The 19,709-nt window shown below is 30.1% G+C and overlaps 1 protein-coding gene across 1 annotated transcript; it reads right to left on the reverse strand.

Annotated features, from left to right (window-relative positions):
- Positions 1 to 10,021: 10,021 nt before the first annotated feature.
- LOC148280107 (uncharacterized) lies at positions 10,022 to 15,527 on the reverse strand. Its single transcript, XM_088228931.1, has 4 exons — positions 15,362 to 15,527; positions 11,949 to 12,366; positions 11,735 to 11,869; positions 10,022 to 11,645 (listed from the first exon to the last, which is right to left on the reverse strand). The coding sequence occupies exons 2-4, from the start codon at positions 12,297 to 12,299 to the stop codon at positions 10,494 to 10,496; spliced, it is 1,638 nt and encodes a 545-aa protein (XP_088085057.1). The 5' UTR covers positions 12,300 to 12,366; positions 15,362 to 15,527; the 3' UTR covers positions 10,022 to 10,493.
- Between the last annotated feature and the right edge of the window lie 4,182 nt (positions 15,528 to 19,709).

Genomic DNA, 19,709 nt, shown 5'->3' on the forward strand with positions numbered 1-19,709 from the left:
TTTTTAAACACAGAACTGTATTCTTCTTATCACAGACTTGTATCTACATTCAATATTTAAACATTTAATATACTCCAGTTTCTTGCATTGGGCCCCCAAATTAAGCGGTTTCAATGAAGTTTTAAATCAGAAATTTTCTACGTTTTGCACTTGACACCGATTATAATCGAATTATTATTACAAGCTCAATTATGCATAAAGTATCAAACCCACAAAACGCTATAATTTTTTTTTTATTATTTAGTTTTTGGTAAAATTCTTAGTGTAGTTAGTTCAAATGTTTGTAGACAAGGACTGGATTTAACTCCCAAGGGAGATATTTAGGTGAACATATCGCAGAGTTATTACTATAATAAGGTCGTCTATCTTGTACGAAAATGTGTATATCTGTATGAGAATTGAAAGTATTATTCCTAGCTTCTTCCACATTTCTACGTCTTGCCATACATGACCAAACTTAAGATTTTGATTTATTTATTTCAGTTTTTACATAACACTTTTTTTCAAATATGAATACCTCACTGGGCACAACCCGTGTCGAGGCATTCATTTACATGATTTAATATATTATACTTATAGTGTCTAAAATATATATATAACATACCTACATATAAAATAATATATATTCATACTTAAATCCACACAGATATATATACATAAATAATATTAAGAAAAAAAAAAAAAACAACATTATAATATAAGTACCGCCCTTATATGTATATAATATAAAGTGTTGAATAAATACATTAAATAAACTGATTTTTTTTATTTACGTAAAACGTTCATTTTAAAAACTCAGTATTTTTATATCTGATTAAATACATTTTAATTATTTTCTTTTTAAACTTTTCTTTTCTTTCTTTTTTATTTTATTTACATATTTAAAATCTTAATTTTAATACGGACTTTTTATTTTAAATTTTTGGGTATACATTAAAATTTTAGATTTATTTTTTATTTTTTTGTTGTTGTTTATCTTCTTTATATTAGTTTTTTAAAGCATATAAAAATATATATATACATAATCATTATTTTATATGTGTACAAAATTATGATTGTACTCTTTTACTTTTATTTTAATCTTAATTAAAGCAAATGTCTGAGCACCTAAATGTTATTAAATATTTGTATGTAACCACTTCCCGGCTTTTTTATCTCAACCGGTTTCGAGACGTACCCGTCTCTTCGTCAGGACACCAATTAAACCAACATGCAAACCAACATGCAAAATTCACTATACACCTTCATCATAGTTGTTGCACAAAATTATAAAACTAACACGACATGCATTTCAATAAGTACATCCACTGAGTAGGACAAACATGCACTGATTAAATTATAAAAATACGTTATTTGAGAAATAATTGTAAAAAGTAGAGGGAATGGAGGTGGATATATATTATATATGTAAGGGGTTATACACAAATATTTAATAACATTTAGTTAATTGTTTGACCACAAAGTTAATGCTATAAATATTAATAGTATTATTTAATAGTTTAAAGGGACAAAATGTATGTTTTAATACTCTGTGTTTTTCGTTTTATCGTGTATTAATAATATGTGTATTTTACACGTGACTAGAACTCCGTAGTGAACTTCTAGTTCTGTTTCGATTACTATATTTTTATTAGCAATTACTGTGCTACTAGTATACTAAAATACTAATGCCAGCAGGGCTTTTTCAGTGAAAAGTGAAAAAATGACGAAATTGAGATTATTGACTTTTTGACATCGTATTAGCACAATGCTTACTGGTAAAAATGCCAAGTCAATCCGACACTCCAAAAAAAATTAGTTTTCAAAATATGTGACCATTTGATAGAAGCTCACAGATTTTTGACAAGTAAAACTGACCAACACACATCGTCACTTTTATTAGTAAATTTAAGATACAAAGAATTGACCAAATAACATTTTACATGTAGGTAGATGTCACCAGTAAAGAGTTAGTTAGAGTTAGTAGTTAGTAAGTTAGTATTAGTACGTTTTGTATTTGACTGTGTAAAAATGAATTCTTTAGATTATTACGTAACACTTCTTAACTATGTGTTCTTTTTCATTTATTTTGTATTTCTGTGTTTATACATTTTTGAAAATCCCAAAAACATAATTTAAAGCTATAAAATAAACTAAAAAACTACTTCCCTCAATGAACGAAACAAAAATGTTTATCTGCAAAATTACAAGGCAAGTTTTTCATTTTTTTATTTTATTTGAAAGTGATTATGTTTTTGAAATACGTTTTTACTTTACATTAAAGTTGAAAGTACCGTTCATATAATGTACAATTATCAACCACCCACTTGAAAAATCTAATCTTTGAGTAGCAATTGAACTCTAGAAAAACACTAAAATAGCTCCCCTGAACCACGATATGTGTAAACTTGTATGTATTTATTTAATATGTAATATATTTTCTTTACTCACTTTGTATACTTTGTGGAAATCTGTTATTAGTTCTGAGTTTATACACTATATCTGTTTGTTTACTACAAATATGTATGTAGAACTGTTGATTTCCCAAATAAAATAAAATAAATAAAAAATACAGTATTTTTTGTTAGACACTTACTGAGTTACTGAGTTTATCTAACGTTTGACATAAAGTTCTGAGTATCAGTGTTTCGAAAGGTATCAGAATCATTATGTGATTTATTGTTTGAAACAGTTCTACGTGTATGCAGCAACAGCCGTGGGAAATTTGACAGCCAAGTTGAAAAATTAATCGCCATTGCTGATTCCGATCTTATCAAATAAATTAGGAGAGAAGTTACGTCATTATTTATAAGCGATGATTCTACATCACCTAAGACGGTTATTGATATTTACTCGTATTTGTTTAAGGGGAATGATGCAGCTTGTGAAGACCTTGCCCTGGGGGCATATTCGTCAATATCTATTCGGAGTGCTTCGGTATCACTTGGAAATACGTCTCCCGTTCGGGATGTTTCGAAGTCATTCTGGGGTGATAATCCAAACGCTCTCACGGCCGTAGAAAAAACTTTTATTTCGCTCATTTTGTATGTAAGGACACGAGATAAAAGTATTTTCTACGGCCGCGAGAGCGGTACAGAATAACAACGCCGGCGCACGTTATTAAGAGGATATGAGGATCAGGGCAGCTTGTCAAATAGGTATTTGAAAAAAGAGAAAAGGTTTGGAAAGAGAGAAAAAGAGGAACCAAGGAAACAAAAGGAATAAAAATGTAAGTATATTTAAACAATAATAAAATGAAGGGAGGTCAAGGTTTTAAGGATATATGGCAATATTTCAGGCGTTTCGTGAATGTGGCTAGTGAAGATGCATTTACATCCTATTTTTATTCAGTAGCTCAATCACAAATAACTATCGACGTGCTTAAAAACATGCTAAGCATTTGAGCCATCACAATGAACAATAATGAACATGCTTAAGTTTATTTTTATTTATTTATTCATTTAATGAATTTAATTTTACAATACGCCCAAGGGGCCTTTACAAAAAAATATACAGTTATGTAAAAACATAATAAGTAATAATTTTAAAACAAAACATGAAACTTTGCATAGTAAAAAAGAAAATAAATAAATATGGATACACGAAAAATGTTAGAATTGAAAAGCAAATTGTAAATAACTTGTAAAGAATTTAAGCAAAAAAAAGTGGTATTAATAAATTTATGTTAAAAACAAATAATAAAAAATAGTTTACGGTAAGTACGAGTATATATAAGTTATCGCAGTCATAAGTCAACGCGTGTGTAATCTCTAAGTCAAAGCTCGTGTCGGGTTGGTTTTTGTTTTCCTCGTAAATAAATACAGTTCACTGGCGAAAAATCGGCGTTTACTATGAAAAATAATACAATATATTGCATTTGCAAAATAGTAGGCAGTATATAATACAAAAAAGTGTAAATTATCTTACAATTATTATGGCGACTGCTTTTCTTGACATTTGTCTTGCCAACCGTCGGCTAAATGCAATACATAGCATCATAAATAATAAATAAATGAATGAAAATAGCATATTTTGAATATTTTTCATGTTTACACTGGCGAAATTCAAATATGTGATTGCGCAGCAGGATTATACGTCGCGAAACGTAAATATTTTGACATTTAATATTAGGTGTTCACAGATGTTGCATTGTGGTCGAGAATACGATAAACAACCATGGTGAGAAATTGTTATCACGTCGCTTATTAGCACGTTGATAGTTATTTGTGATTGAGCTAAAGAAGGTGTATTTCAGCACTGAACTGAACTGAAAATAGTTTAATTTCAGTATGGGCATTTATAGGGTTTTGACTTAGGCTCTCTCTGGGTTATAGAGATGCCCTTTCGCTTTTTCAACAAAAGCGTTCCAAATTTTTGGTTTAACAACAAACGTGCAAAGTACGGATTCGACGACACCACGACGACTCTATTAGCGGGCGACGCATTATTATTAAGATTTTTTCACTATTTTATTTTATTAGGTAATTCAACAAAAATACATACTAGAAAACATACAATTTGAAAGTATTTGTCGATACAATTTTACATGCAAATACATATATCGCTAGCCCAAAATAACGGTGAGATATCTCCAAAGAACCTATTATCTGATAATCGAATTTTGAGGTGTGCGAAGGGTCTGACGCAATTCAATTATTTAAAGTAAATTATGAATACTATATTTTCACATAGGTTAACTATCTAACTTCAATATTTTATCATTTGAAAACATTGGTTTACTTAAGTTATTAACATATTTGCATATGTATCTCAAAATCTGATATTTCGGGTTTATCTCACTGTTGCTTTAGGCGAGCGATACGGATGTATCTTCAATTATAGAATTACACAAAACAGATTTATATGTTAAGATAAAAACAAATATATACAATGTTCTTTTTTTTCTATAAAGGATACATTGTTATAAAAAATAAGTTGTACGTGTATACTTATTAAATAAAATTTATTCCTAAGAGAATATTCGCAATAAAGAGTAACTATTGACTATACCGAATACCTACGATTGCCATCTGTGTTTTTCACAATAAACTCATTGAAACGCTACACCATTGCCATCTATTGACAGCATTGTAAACTCTGTTTCAAATTATCTAACAATTTATCGAAGTTTTTCAGCCGATGGACGTTCACCGGTTTTTTAAATTATTTTTATTTATTATTAGAATATTAAACTAAGCTAATTAAAAAAAAAAAAAAATTAAATTTAAATTTTATTGATAAACCCTTACGGGTTACATACATTTAAAAAAATATTTTCACTTTTAAAATTCACATTCTACTGTTAATAATAATATTTTTAACATCTTTTGTAAAGGTTGTTTGAGTATTTTGTTTAGTTTTGTCTGGTAGTTTATTGTATAATTTCAGTCCATGGTTTATAAATCTCGATTGTTCTTTTCTCGTTTTAAAAGATTGTATATGATATTTTTCTGATACTCTCGTATTGTGTTCATGTTTACTTCAGTTTTTTTCAAGTTTTAATTCTTCGTCTACAATTACATCAGTGGCTAATTTATGAATAAATTTTAAAGATTTTAGTTTAAAGAGTTCAGTTACATTTAATTGTTTAGTTTGTTCAAAAAGTTCTTTAGTTGCTGTTAGCTGGGAAGGTCATATACTAACTTTAATATTTTATTTTGCTGTCTTTGTAGTCTGTTTATGTCATTTTAATTTCCTGTTCCCCATAGTAGTTGCATATAACATATTTTAGTTTTTACATAGGCTTCATACATTAAAGTTTTTTCCTTTATTGGAACAAAGTTTTTGATTTTAAAAAATAGACTCGATAAAGTCGCCACTTTGCTAATTAAATTGTTGATATGAATTGTCCATGTCAATTGTCTGTCTATTGTTAGTCCTAAGTATTTAACATGTTTAATTTCAGTTAGTCATTCATTATTTATGTAAGCATCTACTTTGTGACATTTTTTTCTAGATTCGAAATGGATAATATTGCATTTTTTGTCATTAAGTGTAAGTAAGTTTGTGTTTGTTCATTTAGTCAATAAAGTAAGGTCTTCGTTTATGTCATTGTTTGTTAATACGTCTGTTTGATTTTTATAGAAAAGTCCAATGTCGTCGGCATACAGAATAATTTTCCCTTTAAAATTATTCAGTGATAAGTCATTAATATATAAAATATATAATAGTGGACCCAAAATAGATCCTTGTGGGACTCCAAAATTTACTGTTTGTATTTTACTTTTTTTTTCATTTTTCATTTTCAATTAATATTAAGTTTCCCGTATGGCTGAACTTCCTCATTCAATTCAAGCAATAAACGTCATTATCAAATCACCGTGGTTTTTGTTATACCAAAAATAGAAGAAGCAAAGCGGTTCGAAGCATTTCAATACAAATACAGTAAACGATCAATAAATAATTACAAGATATTTTATGCTAAACTAAACTAGGAAATGGAAAAGGGAAAGTAACACCAAGCTTATAAAAATGATACATTGCAAATTCAAAGCATCGTACAATATACCTACGTACCTAGATTGTGAAAAAAATATAATTCTAAGTAGTTACCTATAGTAAGTAGTAATTAGGTACTTATATAGACACACTACAACGCTTTTCGCTGAATACATATTATGTACTTTCACAGCTCTTGCTATGAAAGTCCTCTTGGACACACCTATTATAGGCATATTACTATATTTAACTAGCGGACCCGACAGACGCTGTCCTGCCCCGTTGGCTTGTCTGCTTAGCTTGGAAAAAGACTCAACAATGTTTGAGTATGTCCAAATGCTTGCAGACTGGCTGGATTTCCTCCCAGGAAGCTATCTTTATTTAAATTAATTGCAACACAGAGGGAAAACATGATTGAGAAGGGGATATGGAAGTCTAGGCATTTACAGGGCTTATGACCTGTCATTGGCTGGTTTAAATGGCCACTTTCCATATTCCCTTCTTAATTCCCTTGCTAATTGTTACTACATTTCATTATTTTCACTGTACTTTTTAATTTTCGGGATACAAAATATGTAGCCTGTTCTACTTCACATCTCTCCGGCTATCCCAGTGCAAAAAACCAAGTCAATCAGTCGCTCCGTCGAGACGTGAAAGACACACAAACAAACATTCGCATTATGGGTATAAATGTTAAGTTATGCTAGATTAAAGGAGATAGGAAAGATCGAAATATTTAAAATTAATTTGAAAAAATATTTTATTGAGAAATTTTGATAAAAAAATTGTAATGTTATTAAAAGTTTACATGAGTTCTTAAAATGTTATGAACTGGCTTAATAAAGAATTAATAAATAAATTATCGGGTCGGGTAAAGTTGAATAATAAAAAATATAAAAAATCCCTAACTTAACCCTTAACTTCTTAATAATCAATTCTTACTTTACTCAATTGTTTAAACAATAAAACTATTTTTAAAATATTATTTAACATAACCTAACCTATCCTAAACTAACCCGGCGGCTTTTGATTCGGTGTTTCTAAAGGGTCGGTTTTCAATCAGACAACAGGTTGTACGTTGAGCCATCTTAATTCATTCAACTAACGGCCTAGCCATTCAGCCAAATGCCTGCATTTTTTTTTAAACACTCACAGTGTTCTGACGAAGAGACGGGTACGTCTCAAAACCGGTAGATGTTTATATACTAAAATTTATTCAAATTAGTTAAATGTTTGACCACATGGTTATTTCTTTAAAAATAAATAATATTTTATTAGCAGGTACAGCCTTAAAAGCAAATCATCATAATAAATAACAAAAATATATAAAATCATGCATAGGTACATATTTTTATCAAGAATGTCTATGTATTTTTCGTTTACTATATATAATTATGGTGAAGGTGAAAGTGTATTTTAGTATTTGAATGTTAGAGTAGTGAGGGTTCTAACGAAGAGACGGGTACGTCTTAAAACCGGTAGACACAAACAGTCGATATGTGGTTATATACTAATATCAATCAACATCACTATAAATACAACAAGATAGAATACAGAATAGATTCCTTAAACTTCTGGATCGTAAATCTCTTACATATTTTGACTCGTATGAAGACTCTTCTTCTTTTCATAGTTTAACTTCCCTTACTAAACGTAGAAGCATTTCTGATCTGTCTTTTCTCTTCAAAATTTTAAACAATTTTATCGATAGTCCATCTCTTGGAGCGTATTTCAATCAATTGTCCCGTATAGTCAACACGACTAGTTCATTTTTTTATAATTCATTGCCCAAAAAAAATATGTTCACAACTCGTTTATTTATTGTAGCTACTCCAAATTTAATTTACTTTGTCCCCATTTAGATATTTTTAATACTAAATTTCAAAATTCAAAAAAAATTTTTTGGAACACTGTAAAATGAAACATTTGTGAGTGTGTAATAAGTTTACGTTCCTTTAAATATGTTTATTTTATTAAAACAAAATGTTAAATTGGTCAACTATATTATGAAAATCCCTCTCCTCCACTCCTCCACTCTATTTCCTCATCCCTTTAACTTCTTACGAGGTCTTTTTTTTTTCTCATGTCTTATATAATACATTATTTTTCTCTTTGCTGTGCAACATGTTCTCTCATTATATTTGTGAAAAACTTTAACTGGATGTATGTACTATTTTTTATATTTTGTTATTATAACAACTGTTATTTTTCCTTAATAAATAAATATAAAAATAAAATAAAAAATAAAATAAAATCTTTAACCACAAAATTAATTATTTATACATAAAAGAAATTGCCCTGAACTGTTACCTCTCATCAACTTCAGGGTGCCTGGAAGAATGACGAGGCAGGTGCTACCATTTTGTAGCAACAATTCACGGACAGTGTATACTTGTAATGCCGTATTGAACAGACTTCATGAACTCGGCAATAGTTATTCCTACGTATCGGATATATTTACTGTAGGGTATTGTTCTTATAGAACAAACCTTTTGAACTTTTTCAAAGATGGTGAATGGCAATTTAATTCATTTATATTTATTTATTTATTTAACACTTTATATACGTGTAAGGGCGGGCATATTGCCTTAAGGCAATTTCTTCCTACCTACCCAAACGATTCAGTTTGAGAAAATTATAAATAATTGGACATATTGAATCTTACAATTTTATACAAAAATTAATAACAAAGTTTAACAAAATAAAAATATGTAATAAATTAACACTGTACTACGAATATAAAAAAATTAACACTTTACCTTGAAGAGAGGAGAGGGGATGGGAAGGAAAAAAGAAGGATAAAGGAACAATTTAAAGAATTAGATAGTGACATTTTAATCTTGACTTAAATGTAAATAAAAAAGGGCGTCTCTAACATTAGTGAGTAGATTATTCCACAATTGAGCGGCTACTACTGTGAAAGAGGAGGCACGAAAATTAGAGCGATGACAGGATATTAAAAGGGTTCTCTCATTTCTAGAACGAAGAGATAGTCCGTGTTGTGAAAGAGGTTGGAAGAGCTCTGTTAGATTAACAGGTGAAGTGGGATTATTTAAAATATTGTGAAGAAGTGATAGAATGTGAATGTTTCTTCTATGCCTGATGCTGAGTCAGTGTAGTTGCGTGCGGTACTCGGTTATGTGGTCAAATTTATACATTTCATAATATTTGCAATTTTTTGTTCACTTTGCCCAGCTGTATGAAACAGTACTTACAATTTTCTTGTTATATTACTTTAGTATTTTATAATTTATTTAGTTTTTCACATTTATTCTGAAATTGTTACAACTTTCTGCTGAATATGTTGTATAATTTTTAAGTATTTTTTTTTTTATAAATCTTGTATAATTTTTATCTTTAATTTTTTTATAAATCTTGGGTAAAAGTAAATTCATGTTTTTTTCAAAAAAAAATATTAAGCCAAATATACGAGTATAATTTTTTTTTTGTGAAAGGCAGATTTGCCATTTACGTCAATAAAATAAATAAATAAACAATTAATTAATTGCGTTACGAGTACATTTTTTTGTAAAACGTGTCTTTATATGAATTAATTAATAAATAAATAACTTATTGTCAAAAATAAAAGCAGTTTTTAAATTCCTTTTTTTTAATATACGATTCTTATTTTATTCGGGTGTACTCCTACCTCGTCATATTTTATTCATTATTTTAAACAGCACTCAAAAATGCATGTAGTATCTCGCTTCACATCAATTAAATTTTTATGGCAATTTATTAGAAAACATTATTTAATATTTTAAGTGGGAACGATATCAACGGAACGGAAACGAATTGTCATACCAAAAATGCTGTCCTTTTAAATTTATTTAGTTCATTTTTTAGATTTCCTAAAGTAATAAATTACTGTCGTTTCATCGGAGTAAAGTTGTTTGTTTAAAGCTTTCTCTTCGTTAATCAAACCAAAGATAATGCTTCCACTTGACTGTGAATCAATAACAATTGATTGCAGTATTGGCCAATGTGTTTCTGAAAGAAATGGCTATTTTTGGAGCTATGGGTACCGTAAACATTGGGTCTGATTTCACTCGAATGGAAAATTAACGATGCTGCAATCACTTAGAATCTTTGGGAATAGAAGAAACTGCGAAGCAAGCTGGCAAATTAGTTTCGTGATCAATTAGAAACAAATTGGTGTCGTCGGAGTGTTTATCTTGTTCGCAGGCATCCGAAGATTGCAACTTAAAGCATTTTCCTTTACCACCCATTGGCGCAAATTTCTTCAACCCGCGATTAATATTTGTATAACGATGATTTGTTACACTTTCTTGTGATGATATTTTTATTTTTTCATCCGCCAGTCGTCTCAATTCTTCTTCTAGAGTTCTGGCTTCCTCTTCCTTAGCTCTCGCTTCTGCTTCGTATAACCTGACCCTCAATTCTTCCGTTCTCGCTTTAGCGTCACTTAACTGAGTTCTCTTTTCTATGGCAAGTCTTGTTCTCGTTTCGGCTGCCCTGATTTTCTCTTCATTTTCTCTCGCTTCTTTTTCGGCAGCCCTGGATTGCAGTTCTAGCTCTCTAGCTTCCTCTTCATCTTCGCGCGCTTTCTTTTCGGCTGCTTCCCTTACCGTTTTTTCTGCGGCTCTTCTTCTGTCCTCTGCTATTCTCGCCTTTATTTCCATGGCTCTGATTTCTTCTTCAGCGACGCGAGCTCTCAACTCAGACGCACGGGCTTCGGCATCAGCTTTTTTGGCCTTGAATTCAGCAGTTTCGCGTATTTTTAAATCTGCTTCTCTTCTTTTTTCTTCGGCGGCTCTTGCTTCTAATTCTTTAGCTCTAGCTTGTGCTTCAACTTCTCTCGCCCTTAGTTCGGCTTCTCTAGCTTTTTTCTCATCTTCGATAGCTTTCTTATATGCTGCTTCGCGAATTTTCAATTCAGCTTCTCTCCTTTTTTCCTCGGCGGCTCTAGCTTTTAATTCTTTTTGTCTCGCTAATTGCTCCGCAGCTCTCGCTTTTAATTCAGCTTCAAAGAAATCAACTTGTGAAGATTTTTTCTCGTTTTTTTCTTCCGTTTCCTCTTCTTCTTCGTCATCATATTCGTATTCTTCGCTTTCTTTGGCGTCTCTTTTTTTTCTCGAAGCCCCGGAATTTTCCTCGTGACATGTATCCTCAGCGCAGACACCGAATGTTGTAGCAGGATTATATACTAACACTTCGTTATCCTCACAGGGTCCTTGTTGATAATATCTATAGCAAGGACCTCCCTCCTGAAAAATCAACCAATCAAGTTAAGGGATATCACTTTTCAAATCACACATAAAAATGTAATTTATTTAAGGTGAAAAAAATCACATACTTCTAGTTGTCCTTGAGTGTGGAGACAATCGCAATATGTATCACCAAATGGATCGGTGCGGAAGATATTTCCTTTCCCACAGACCTCGGCACTATCCTCAGGCTCGAGACACTTGCCCGTTGAAGGCCACCAGACCTGTAAGACAAGTTATTGCAATTAATAATACAGCGGAATGCATAAATTTAAACAATCAAAATATCGTTCTCGTACTTACACTGGGAAATACACATTTTCTTTCTGCACAGATCGGCTGAACGGGAAGATATCTCCCGCCTTCTCTCGGCTTGGTTAGTACCAGCCATTCATCGGAAGAACAAGAAGATGTCTGTACAGGAGAAATTAAAAATTGACATTGGTTTCTGTACTTGATCTCCAAGTCTCCGTGGCACTTGTTGTTCGCTTTTATCCATTGGTTCAGTGCTATTCTAACGCTCTTACTAAAGGGTTGATTCTGGAATTCTTCTAGATCCAGAATTAGTCTTCTAGTTTTCGGGGGGACGGCTGACGCTTGCCCGTATAAGGCTGCCGCAAAGATGACCAGGAATATTCTCATTGTGATACACATATAAACAGTTATATTCTGGATATATTAACGATCAAAACTCTTCATGTTTAAAAGGAATAATGGATATCTGAAAAAATATAAATAATTGTGAGCTGTAGAAAACCATTTGATAATATTCGTCTTTGAATCATTATTGTGAGGTCAATGACCGTGTCTGGATGAATTTTCATATAATAGGTAGGTATATATTGCATTTTTAAAAGCAAAATCGATTAGAAAGTCCTCTACATTAAGTCAATACAATTTTAAAGAGAACTGTACTTTATTAATTTGTTTTTTTATTTATTTACACGTCACTAAAAATATTGCATTTTAAACTGATGGTGTGATTTGCCCAGATAAATTCATTATTGTGCACCGAAGACTAACTTCAAATCTGATAAATCTAAATAAAATAATTAATTAATCATTAATTAATAATTCATTTGCACAGCAACAGGCCAAGAGGCCTATTTAAAGTGGTGAATTACATCACAGAATACCCAGGCTTGTGTTCATTGCATTTTTGTGTTCTCACCGGGAATCGAACACGGAACTGACTAATACACCTTCCGTGTATGTGTCAAGCGTCTTAACCACTACACCACAGAGGCCGCCATGTAAGTAAATAACCATGTCATTTTTTTCAGTTTAGAAAGTTCATGTACAATTATATATGTATCTTTATATTATGTACGCAAAGAATGTAGGAAAACTATAAATATACCTTGAATTTTAAAACAGACAGCAAAATATTAATTTCCGAGGTAAACTTGATTAAAGGAACATTTTTAAAAATTGAAAGGGATATCTATTAGTTTATTACAGCCTGAATACACATTATAAACATAACTTAATTATTGTTAATTATAAAAACATATTAAAACAATTTAATTTTCACACGTTCTATAATAACAAAATTACCTTCACATCATTTTTTTAATTTTTTTAAATAGAGACTCTAAATAAAAGTGGCATACACCAGATCTAATGTGGAGTCAGTAGCAAAACATCGGCCAAACGGCGAAATCTTTACATTCAATACCTTTTCAGAATTCGCAAATCACATAATGGAATCGAATCATTCCTTTGATTCATATGAAATCAAACTCCTTTATTATATATATATGTATACATAAGTAATTATCGAAGGCTTTACTGACAGAATGCATTAAGCCATTAAAACAAGTTCCGAGATAAGAGTATTAAAAGCTTTTTTTTATTATTTTAGGGCATTGTTTCTCCCACATTTTTTTTAAATTTAAAGGTTTGAAAGAGTAATCTTTATTCTAGGAAAAGCATGAAATTTGAAAACAACATATTGCTCCTAAATTAAACAATATTTGAAATATACAAAGACAGTTGTTGTGTCAGTATGTATTCTGTCAGTATAGCCTCTGTATTTATTTATTTACTTAAAGGCAGTTTATTACACATTATTTGATACATAAGTCCCAACTCTATGGGACTAAAAGCACTGTGTTGAGTTGGGACGAGCAATTAGTTGACACAGACACAAGAGTATACCATCACAAATATTATATAGTATCAGAAATACAACAATAATAATAACAATAAAAAACAAATATATGGCATATATAAGTAAACAAACTATTGATAACGTTTTAGATCTAAAGTATGTAACTATATCAATTCAATCGGTATAAAAAATTATGTACATGAAAAGATCTGTGCTCTCCGAAACCTAAACTTAATTATTCAACAGATCAACTGGAATTCTCAAAGAAAAGGCACCCAAACTTTTTTAAAAGCACTGTGACTGTCCGTAAATGCTATTCTATGGCCGAATTTGTTTCTAGATACCGGTTTGATAGTAATTACCAGAAAAGGTTTATACATGTTATTAAGATTATTTAAGCTTTCATATTGATCCAAAAAACGTATTATTTAAATATCTTATCTTATTGTAGCGTTGTTTTTCATTTTCATCATTACCTAGCTAAATACTAGTCACTTTATGTTTATGTTAGATTATTCTCAATTTTAATTTTCTATATTTATATTTAGAACATAAGGTTTTCTCACTTTAATTGTTATCTTTTTATTTGTCATCTTAGATTTGTATGTTTCTTTTTTACTTTTTTGCTTTTGCTTTTTACTAATTTGTTTAGTTTGAATTATTTAGTTGAATTAAATAGTTTTATTTCATATTTTATATTAAATAATGAATTGTTCACTTCTGTGATTATTTCTGTAAAACTATTTATTGTAAAAGGTTGTTTGAACCGTTGATATATAAATAAATAAATATATATTATACAAGGCTAGCACAACGTGAAGGCTTATCTGTACCGAGGTTTTTTAACATGTATGACCAAAGAACACTTCATTATACAATCTCTCAAATGTTTTAATAAGATTCCTAAGCAGATCTTAAAAGAAAATGTTGACAAAAAATTTAAGAAAAAAAAAAAATGGCTAATACGTAAAAAAGCTTTATATTGATTATTATTTATTAAATATGTATATTCTGTATGAAAAATACATTTTCTTTTAGTTCTTAATAACGTTTATAAAACTTTTTAAATTTATAAAATTTCTTTAACTTTTTTCCTTTGTAAATGAAAATTAAGAAACCAGCTGACAAGCCGGTTTCGCGGTTTTGCGGTTCAGTGAGTTTCATTATTTTTTCTTTTATATTTTCTGTTCGTGTTTACCATCTTCAATAAAATTAAATAAAAAGATATATATGGATGTTGTATATTTTTAGTATACCTATTTTTACAAAATCGTCGTCAAAATGAATCGTCCATAAAATCGTTTCGAAAACGCAAAATGTATCCAAAGCGACCACTAAAATCATTTTTATGTGTTTATTAACAAATTTACATAATATTATTTCTAATTAATACATAAATTCAACAATACTGCTCGCAAGAATCACTTATTTTGAAATGAAGTGTACCTATGCATATTGGCTATTGGCCAGCAAAACCTGTATTTTCCTTGAAGGCTCCACGACAAACAAAACCGCTTGATTACGTGCATATTTTTATTTACGTATAAAAACAAGTTTAACAGTTGAATTTTCTCAGTATTTTAGAAGCGAAAATGTGGCTAACCTTTTACATCGGCTTCTTGTAAAATCAATGGTAAATAATGTCGTTCTGATGTAATTCACTTCGGATCTTCAAGACACGTCTCGATCACAAGTCTCAGAAATGCTTACTGACTACTGAATGGCCTGAATGCTAATAACTGTGATGGCAGTTTTGTTTCTTCTAGAACAAGAATAATCAGGGCTGGATCAAGAATATAAGAATTTTTTCTATATAAATAAACATTTAATGTTTAAAAAAAACCAAATAAACAACTCGATGAGAAAAAAACTACGATGGTAACAGTATTCTAATTTTTTTCGTGCGACGTCGGATAAATTTTCTATAACGGTTTAAAATATCGACACTTTGAATTACCCGAAAACGACACGTTTGGCGCCCTGTAGGACAATCGGCACGTATGACGTTTCGGCACTAAACTTGTACGCAATGTTTATAAGAAACGCAGTCGGCGGTCATACCTCGTGACGTCAAAATGACGCGACGCCAACAGTGAGCTGTTTTAAATATGATCATTTTAATACCCAAAAATTATAAATTAAAACTTGTTATGAATACGTTGATAGATACATCATTAGAAACGCAAAATTCCGCTCCTAATATACATACATAATATATTATATTTTAATGTTATTCCCGATTTATGAAAGTTTACCCAATTGTAAATGTAATAAAAATATTCTATTTACTCGTATGTTTTCTGGTGGAACTGCATTGTAATTAATCAAGAAGAAATGACGAAGTACTTTTTTATTTTTCTTTTTAGCAATTTTAATTTTTAATTTATTATGATTATAACAACAGGAAATATCACATACTACGAATACCAATAAATATATATAAGGTCGATTTACAATAATTGATTGTATTTTCAAAATCAATATGGATATTGTAGAGAAATGTTTTCATCCATAAATTTAAAAAAGAAATTGAGTTAAAATACGTTACTAGAAAAAATCAACATGTTTGGCCTTGGTAGTTGTGACTTCAAGACTCATGACAATGTTCTAAAAGAATTTGAATAGTCAGAAACAAATAAACATGAATCATGACGTATTGGGGGCGTGGCCAATGGAATATCTGTTTTTGCGAGAATTCAAAATTACAAATTTGAAAATATTTTCTGTTTTTTTCCTGGACGGTATTTTAAAGATCTTTATTACTTTAAAAATGTTTAAAAAAACTGATTATTGTGACTATTCAGAGCCCATCAAAACTCTCTTTCAAAATTTATAAAAAACGGCATCACATTTTGACATCATTGAACATAATTTCACAATTCTCTGGCCATTTATTTATTTATTTATTTATTTATTTATTCACACTCTTTATCAAAATACAATTCCATATTCACTTTGCCCAGCTAACAAGGGTACATACCCCGTTCCAAGCTAGGCAATTACATTTTAATATATTATAATACTTAACAAATTAATATAGAGCACAGACAAACAAAATATAAACTTATTCGGATACACATTTTGATTCATATACATACAGACATACACATATATACACACATGTATATATAAATATACACATATATACACATGTACATACACACACACGTACATACACCCATGCGCATACACATACATACATTCATAAAAACATAGACAATTTATTTATGCGAAACTTCATGGTTGTCATCTATAAATATATATTTTTTAAATTATTCCTTATTTTTTATATTTTATTTTTGACATCCAGTAAGGTTCTCCAATCCGTGGCATGCATCAACTTTTCTGACTCCCTACGACCAATGTCACTTTATTCACTGTATTCTGAAAATCCGGGTCTGTTTACCATTTCTCTGATTTCTAAAGTGTTTCGTTGCTTGGTATAATACGCATTGCAAGGTTTCTTTATTTCGTTTGTTAAAAGAACCGCCTTAAAAGTATTGGGTGTTAACATAAGTTGTGTTCGTTTTATTCCTAATGAAGAGAACATGAGGACCCAACAAAAAAAAAACAAATTAGTCAATAACATATTCTCCTTCATTATTTTACAACAAATTAGTCAATAACATATTCTCCTTCATTATTTTACAACAAATTAGTCAATAACATATTCTCCTTCATTATTTTACAACAAATTAGTCAATAGCATATTCTCCCTCATTATTTTACGAAAAATGAGTCACTAACGTATTCTTCTTCATTATTTTAAAACAAACGCGTCCAGAAGAAATTTCTGAAATGAATTAAATTACAACAAATTAGTCAATAACATATTCTCCTTCAATATTTTACAACAAATTAGTCAATAACATATTCTCCTTCATTATTTTACAACAAATTAGTCAATAACATATTCTCCCTCATTATTTTACGAAAAATGAGTCACTAACGTATTCTTCTTCATTATTTTAAAACAAACGCGTCCAGAAGAAATTTCTGAAATAAATTAATTTTAAACTACATATTCCAGCTGCTTTATTTAAGTATAATTATTTTTTATCTTCAGAAAATCTTTTAAAAATTTCCGATAGAAGAATCCTAACTAACCTAACATTACTTTATAAAGTGATCAATTCATTTATTGTCCGTCCAGATTTTCTGGAGTTGGTGTGTTTCCGTGTACCTGGTCGACATACCCGCCACAGACCTCCTTTTCGTTCTGCAAATTCTAGTACCAACTATCACATGCACTCGCCTATCCCTAGGCTTCACAGATATGGTAATCAGAATGAGGACAAGGCTGATATATTTGGTTCTGGAGTTGATAGTTATAAAACGAGTTTATTTTTTTCTCTCGCAATATAATTCTTAAACTTTTCTTTATATTCAAAAATGTTTTCCTTTTTTGCTTTTTTATATTTATGTATTTACTTACTTGGTAATATTGTTATAGTTTTGCAATTTTATAATTTTTTGTAATGTATTTATGAATGTATTTTTTTTTTCATATTTATGTTCAATATACTCGTATGTTAAAGGAAATTTATGCCATTTATGTAAAAAAAATTAAATAAATAAACAAATTGGTCAATAACGTATACTCTTTTACTAGTCAATTACGTATTCTCCTTCATTATTTTATAATAAATTAGTCAATAATTCATAGATAGCATTTTCAACGTACGCTGCGAAAATATCGCGAGCAGCTTTATTTCCTCAATTGAACGAAAATAGAAAGTGTCCAAAATGCTTACTTTCGTCTTCTTAACATTTCGTTTTGAAGGCTTGAAATCATCGTCGTATTAATACACATAGATCAATGATTGTAATAAAATAAAATAAAACATTATTATTATTATTATTCGTCATTGGCAGGCAGCCTTTGCTGATGCGCCTATATCTGATGGAGGTACTGCTTTTTGTCTGCGTTCTTCTTCTTACAAAAAAGCATCCAAACGGTTTCCGAACTGGTTGACCAAAATGAAATGAACAACTAGACTTAGTAATTTATTCCAGTCTGAAACTGGGTAGTTTCAGACTGGAATAGAGCAGGGTGAAGCAGGGCTGCTGGAAAGGAAATTTTTCTTGGGATTGAGGATGGATTTTTCATGTAACATAAAAGCTAATGCAATATCTAGCACAGAATATTTTCTTTCAATTGTAAAATATCATTAAATAGCGGTTAAATAGAAAAGTAAAGCAGTAATGATACAACCGTTCATTTCTATCAAAGTTATTGAATAATTACATAATAAATAATCCCTGGACTGCTACCTAAAGCGTAAGACTGATCATCTTGCCTTCATGTAACAAAAACGCTGCTAGAATTTAGAATGAGCTACCTCTTCATACAAAAAATGCACCTTCTCTAGCCACCCCCAAGAAACGCCTGAAACGTTCTTATATATCCCCAGAATCCTGAACTCCCTAAAGTTTACTGTTTTTTTTTTAAATATATTTTTATCCCCTTTTTTTTCCTTCTTCCTCTCTCTTTCTAAACTCATTATCTGATTCCACATCATTTAATATGTATAACATAACGTACTTTAAAAAAAAAACGTGCTAGCCTTATCTCCCAATTGAAAAACTTCTGTTGGTTTTAATTAACTGGGATATTTTTATTTTCTGTGGGTATCTTTTGATTATATATTTATGTTTTTTTGTCTGTTTTTTGGTTGGCTAAAAGAAATTGCTTTTAGTAATAAGTCCGTCAAAGTACTTATTCTTTGTACTTGAAGTTTTAAATAAATAAATAAAAATGATCAAGATACGCAGCTATTGGTGTACCAATGCAGTGTCTTATGCACCATTAGGTGCGTATAGGGAATAATGATAAAATAATATAAGATTGGTTCCGTTTTTTCCCAAATTCATTATAAAAATGATAAACAAAATGGTGAACGCTAAGGTTTGGTTGGTTTTTGTCTTTACCATTTTGGTTTTCTTTTGGT

This window comes from Micrasema longulum, unplaced genomic scaffold (assembly GCF_059751315.1).
Source record: "Micrasema longulum isolate JH-2025_06_02 unplaced genomic scaffold, ASM5975131v1 h1tg000615l, whole genome shotgun sequence".
NCBI lineage: Eukaryota > Metazoa > Arthropoda > Insecta > Trichoptera > Brachycentridae > Micrasema > Micrasema longulum.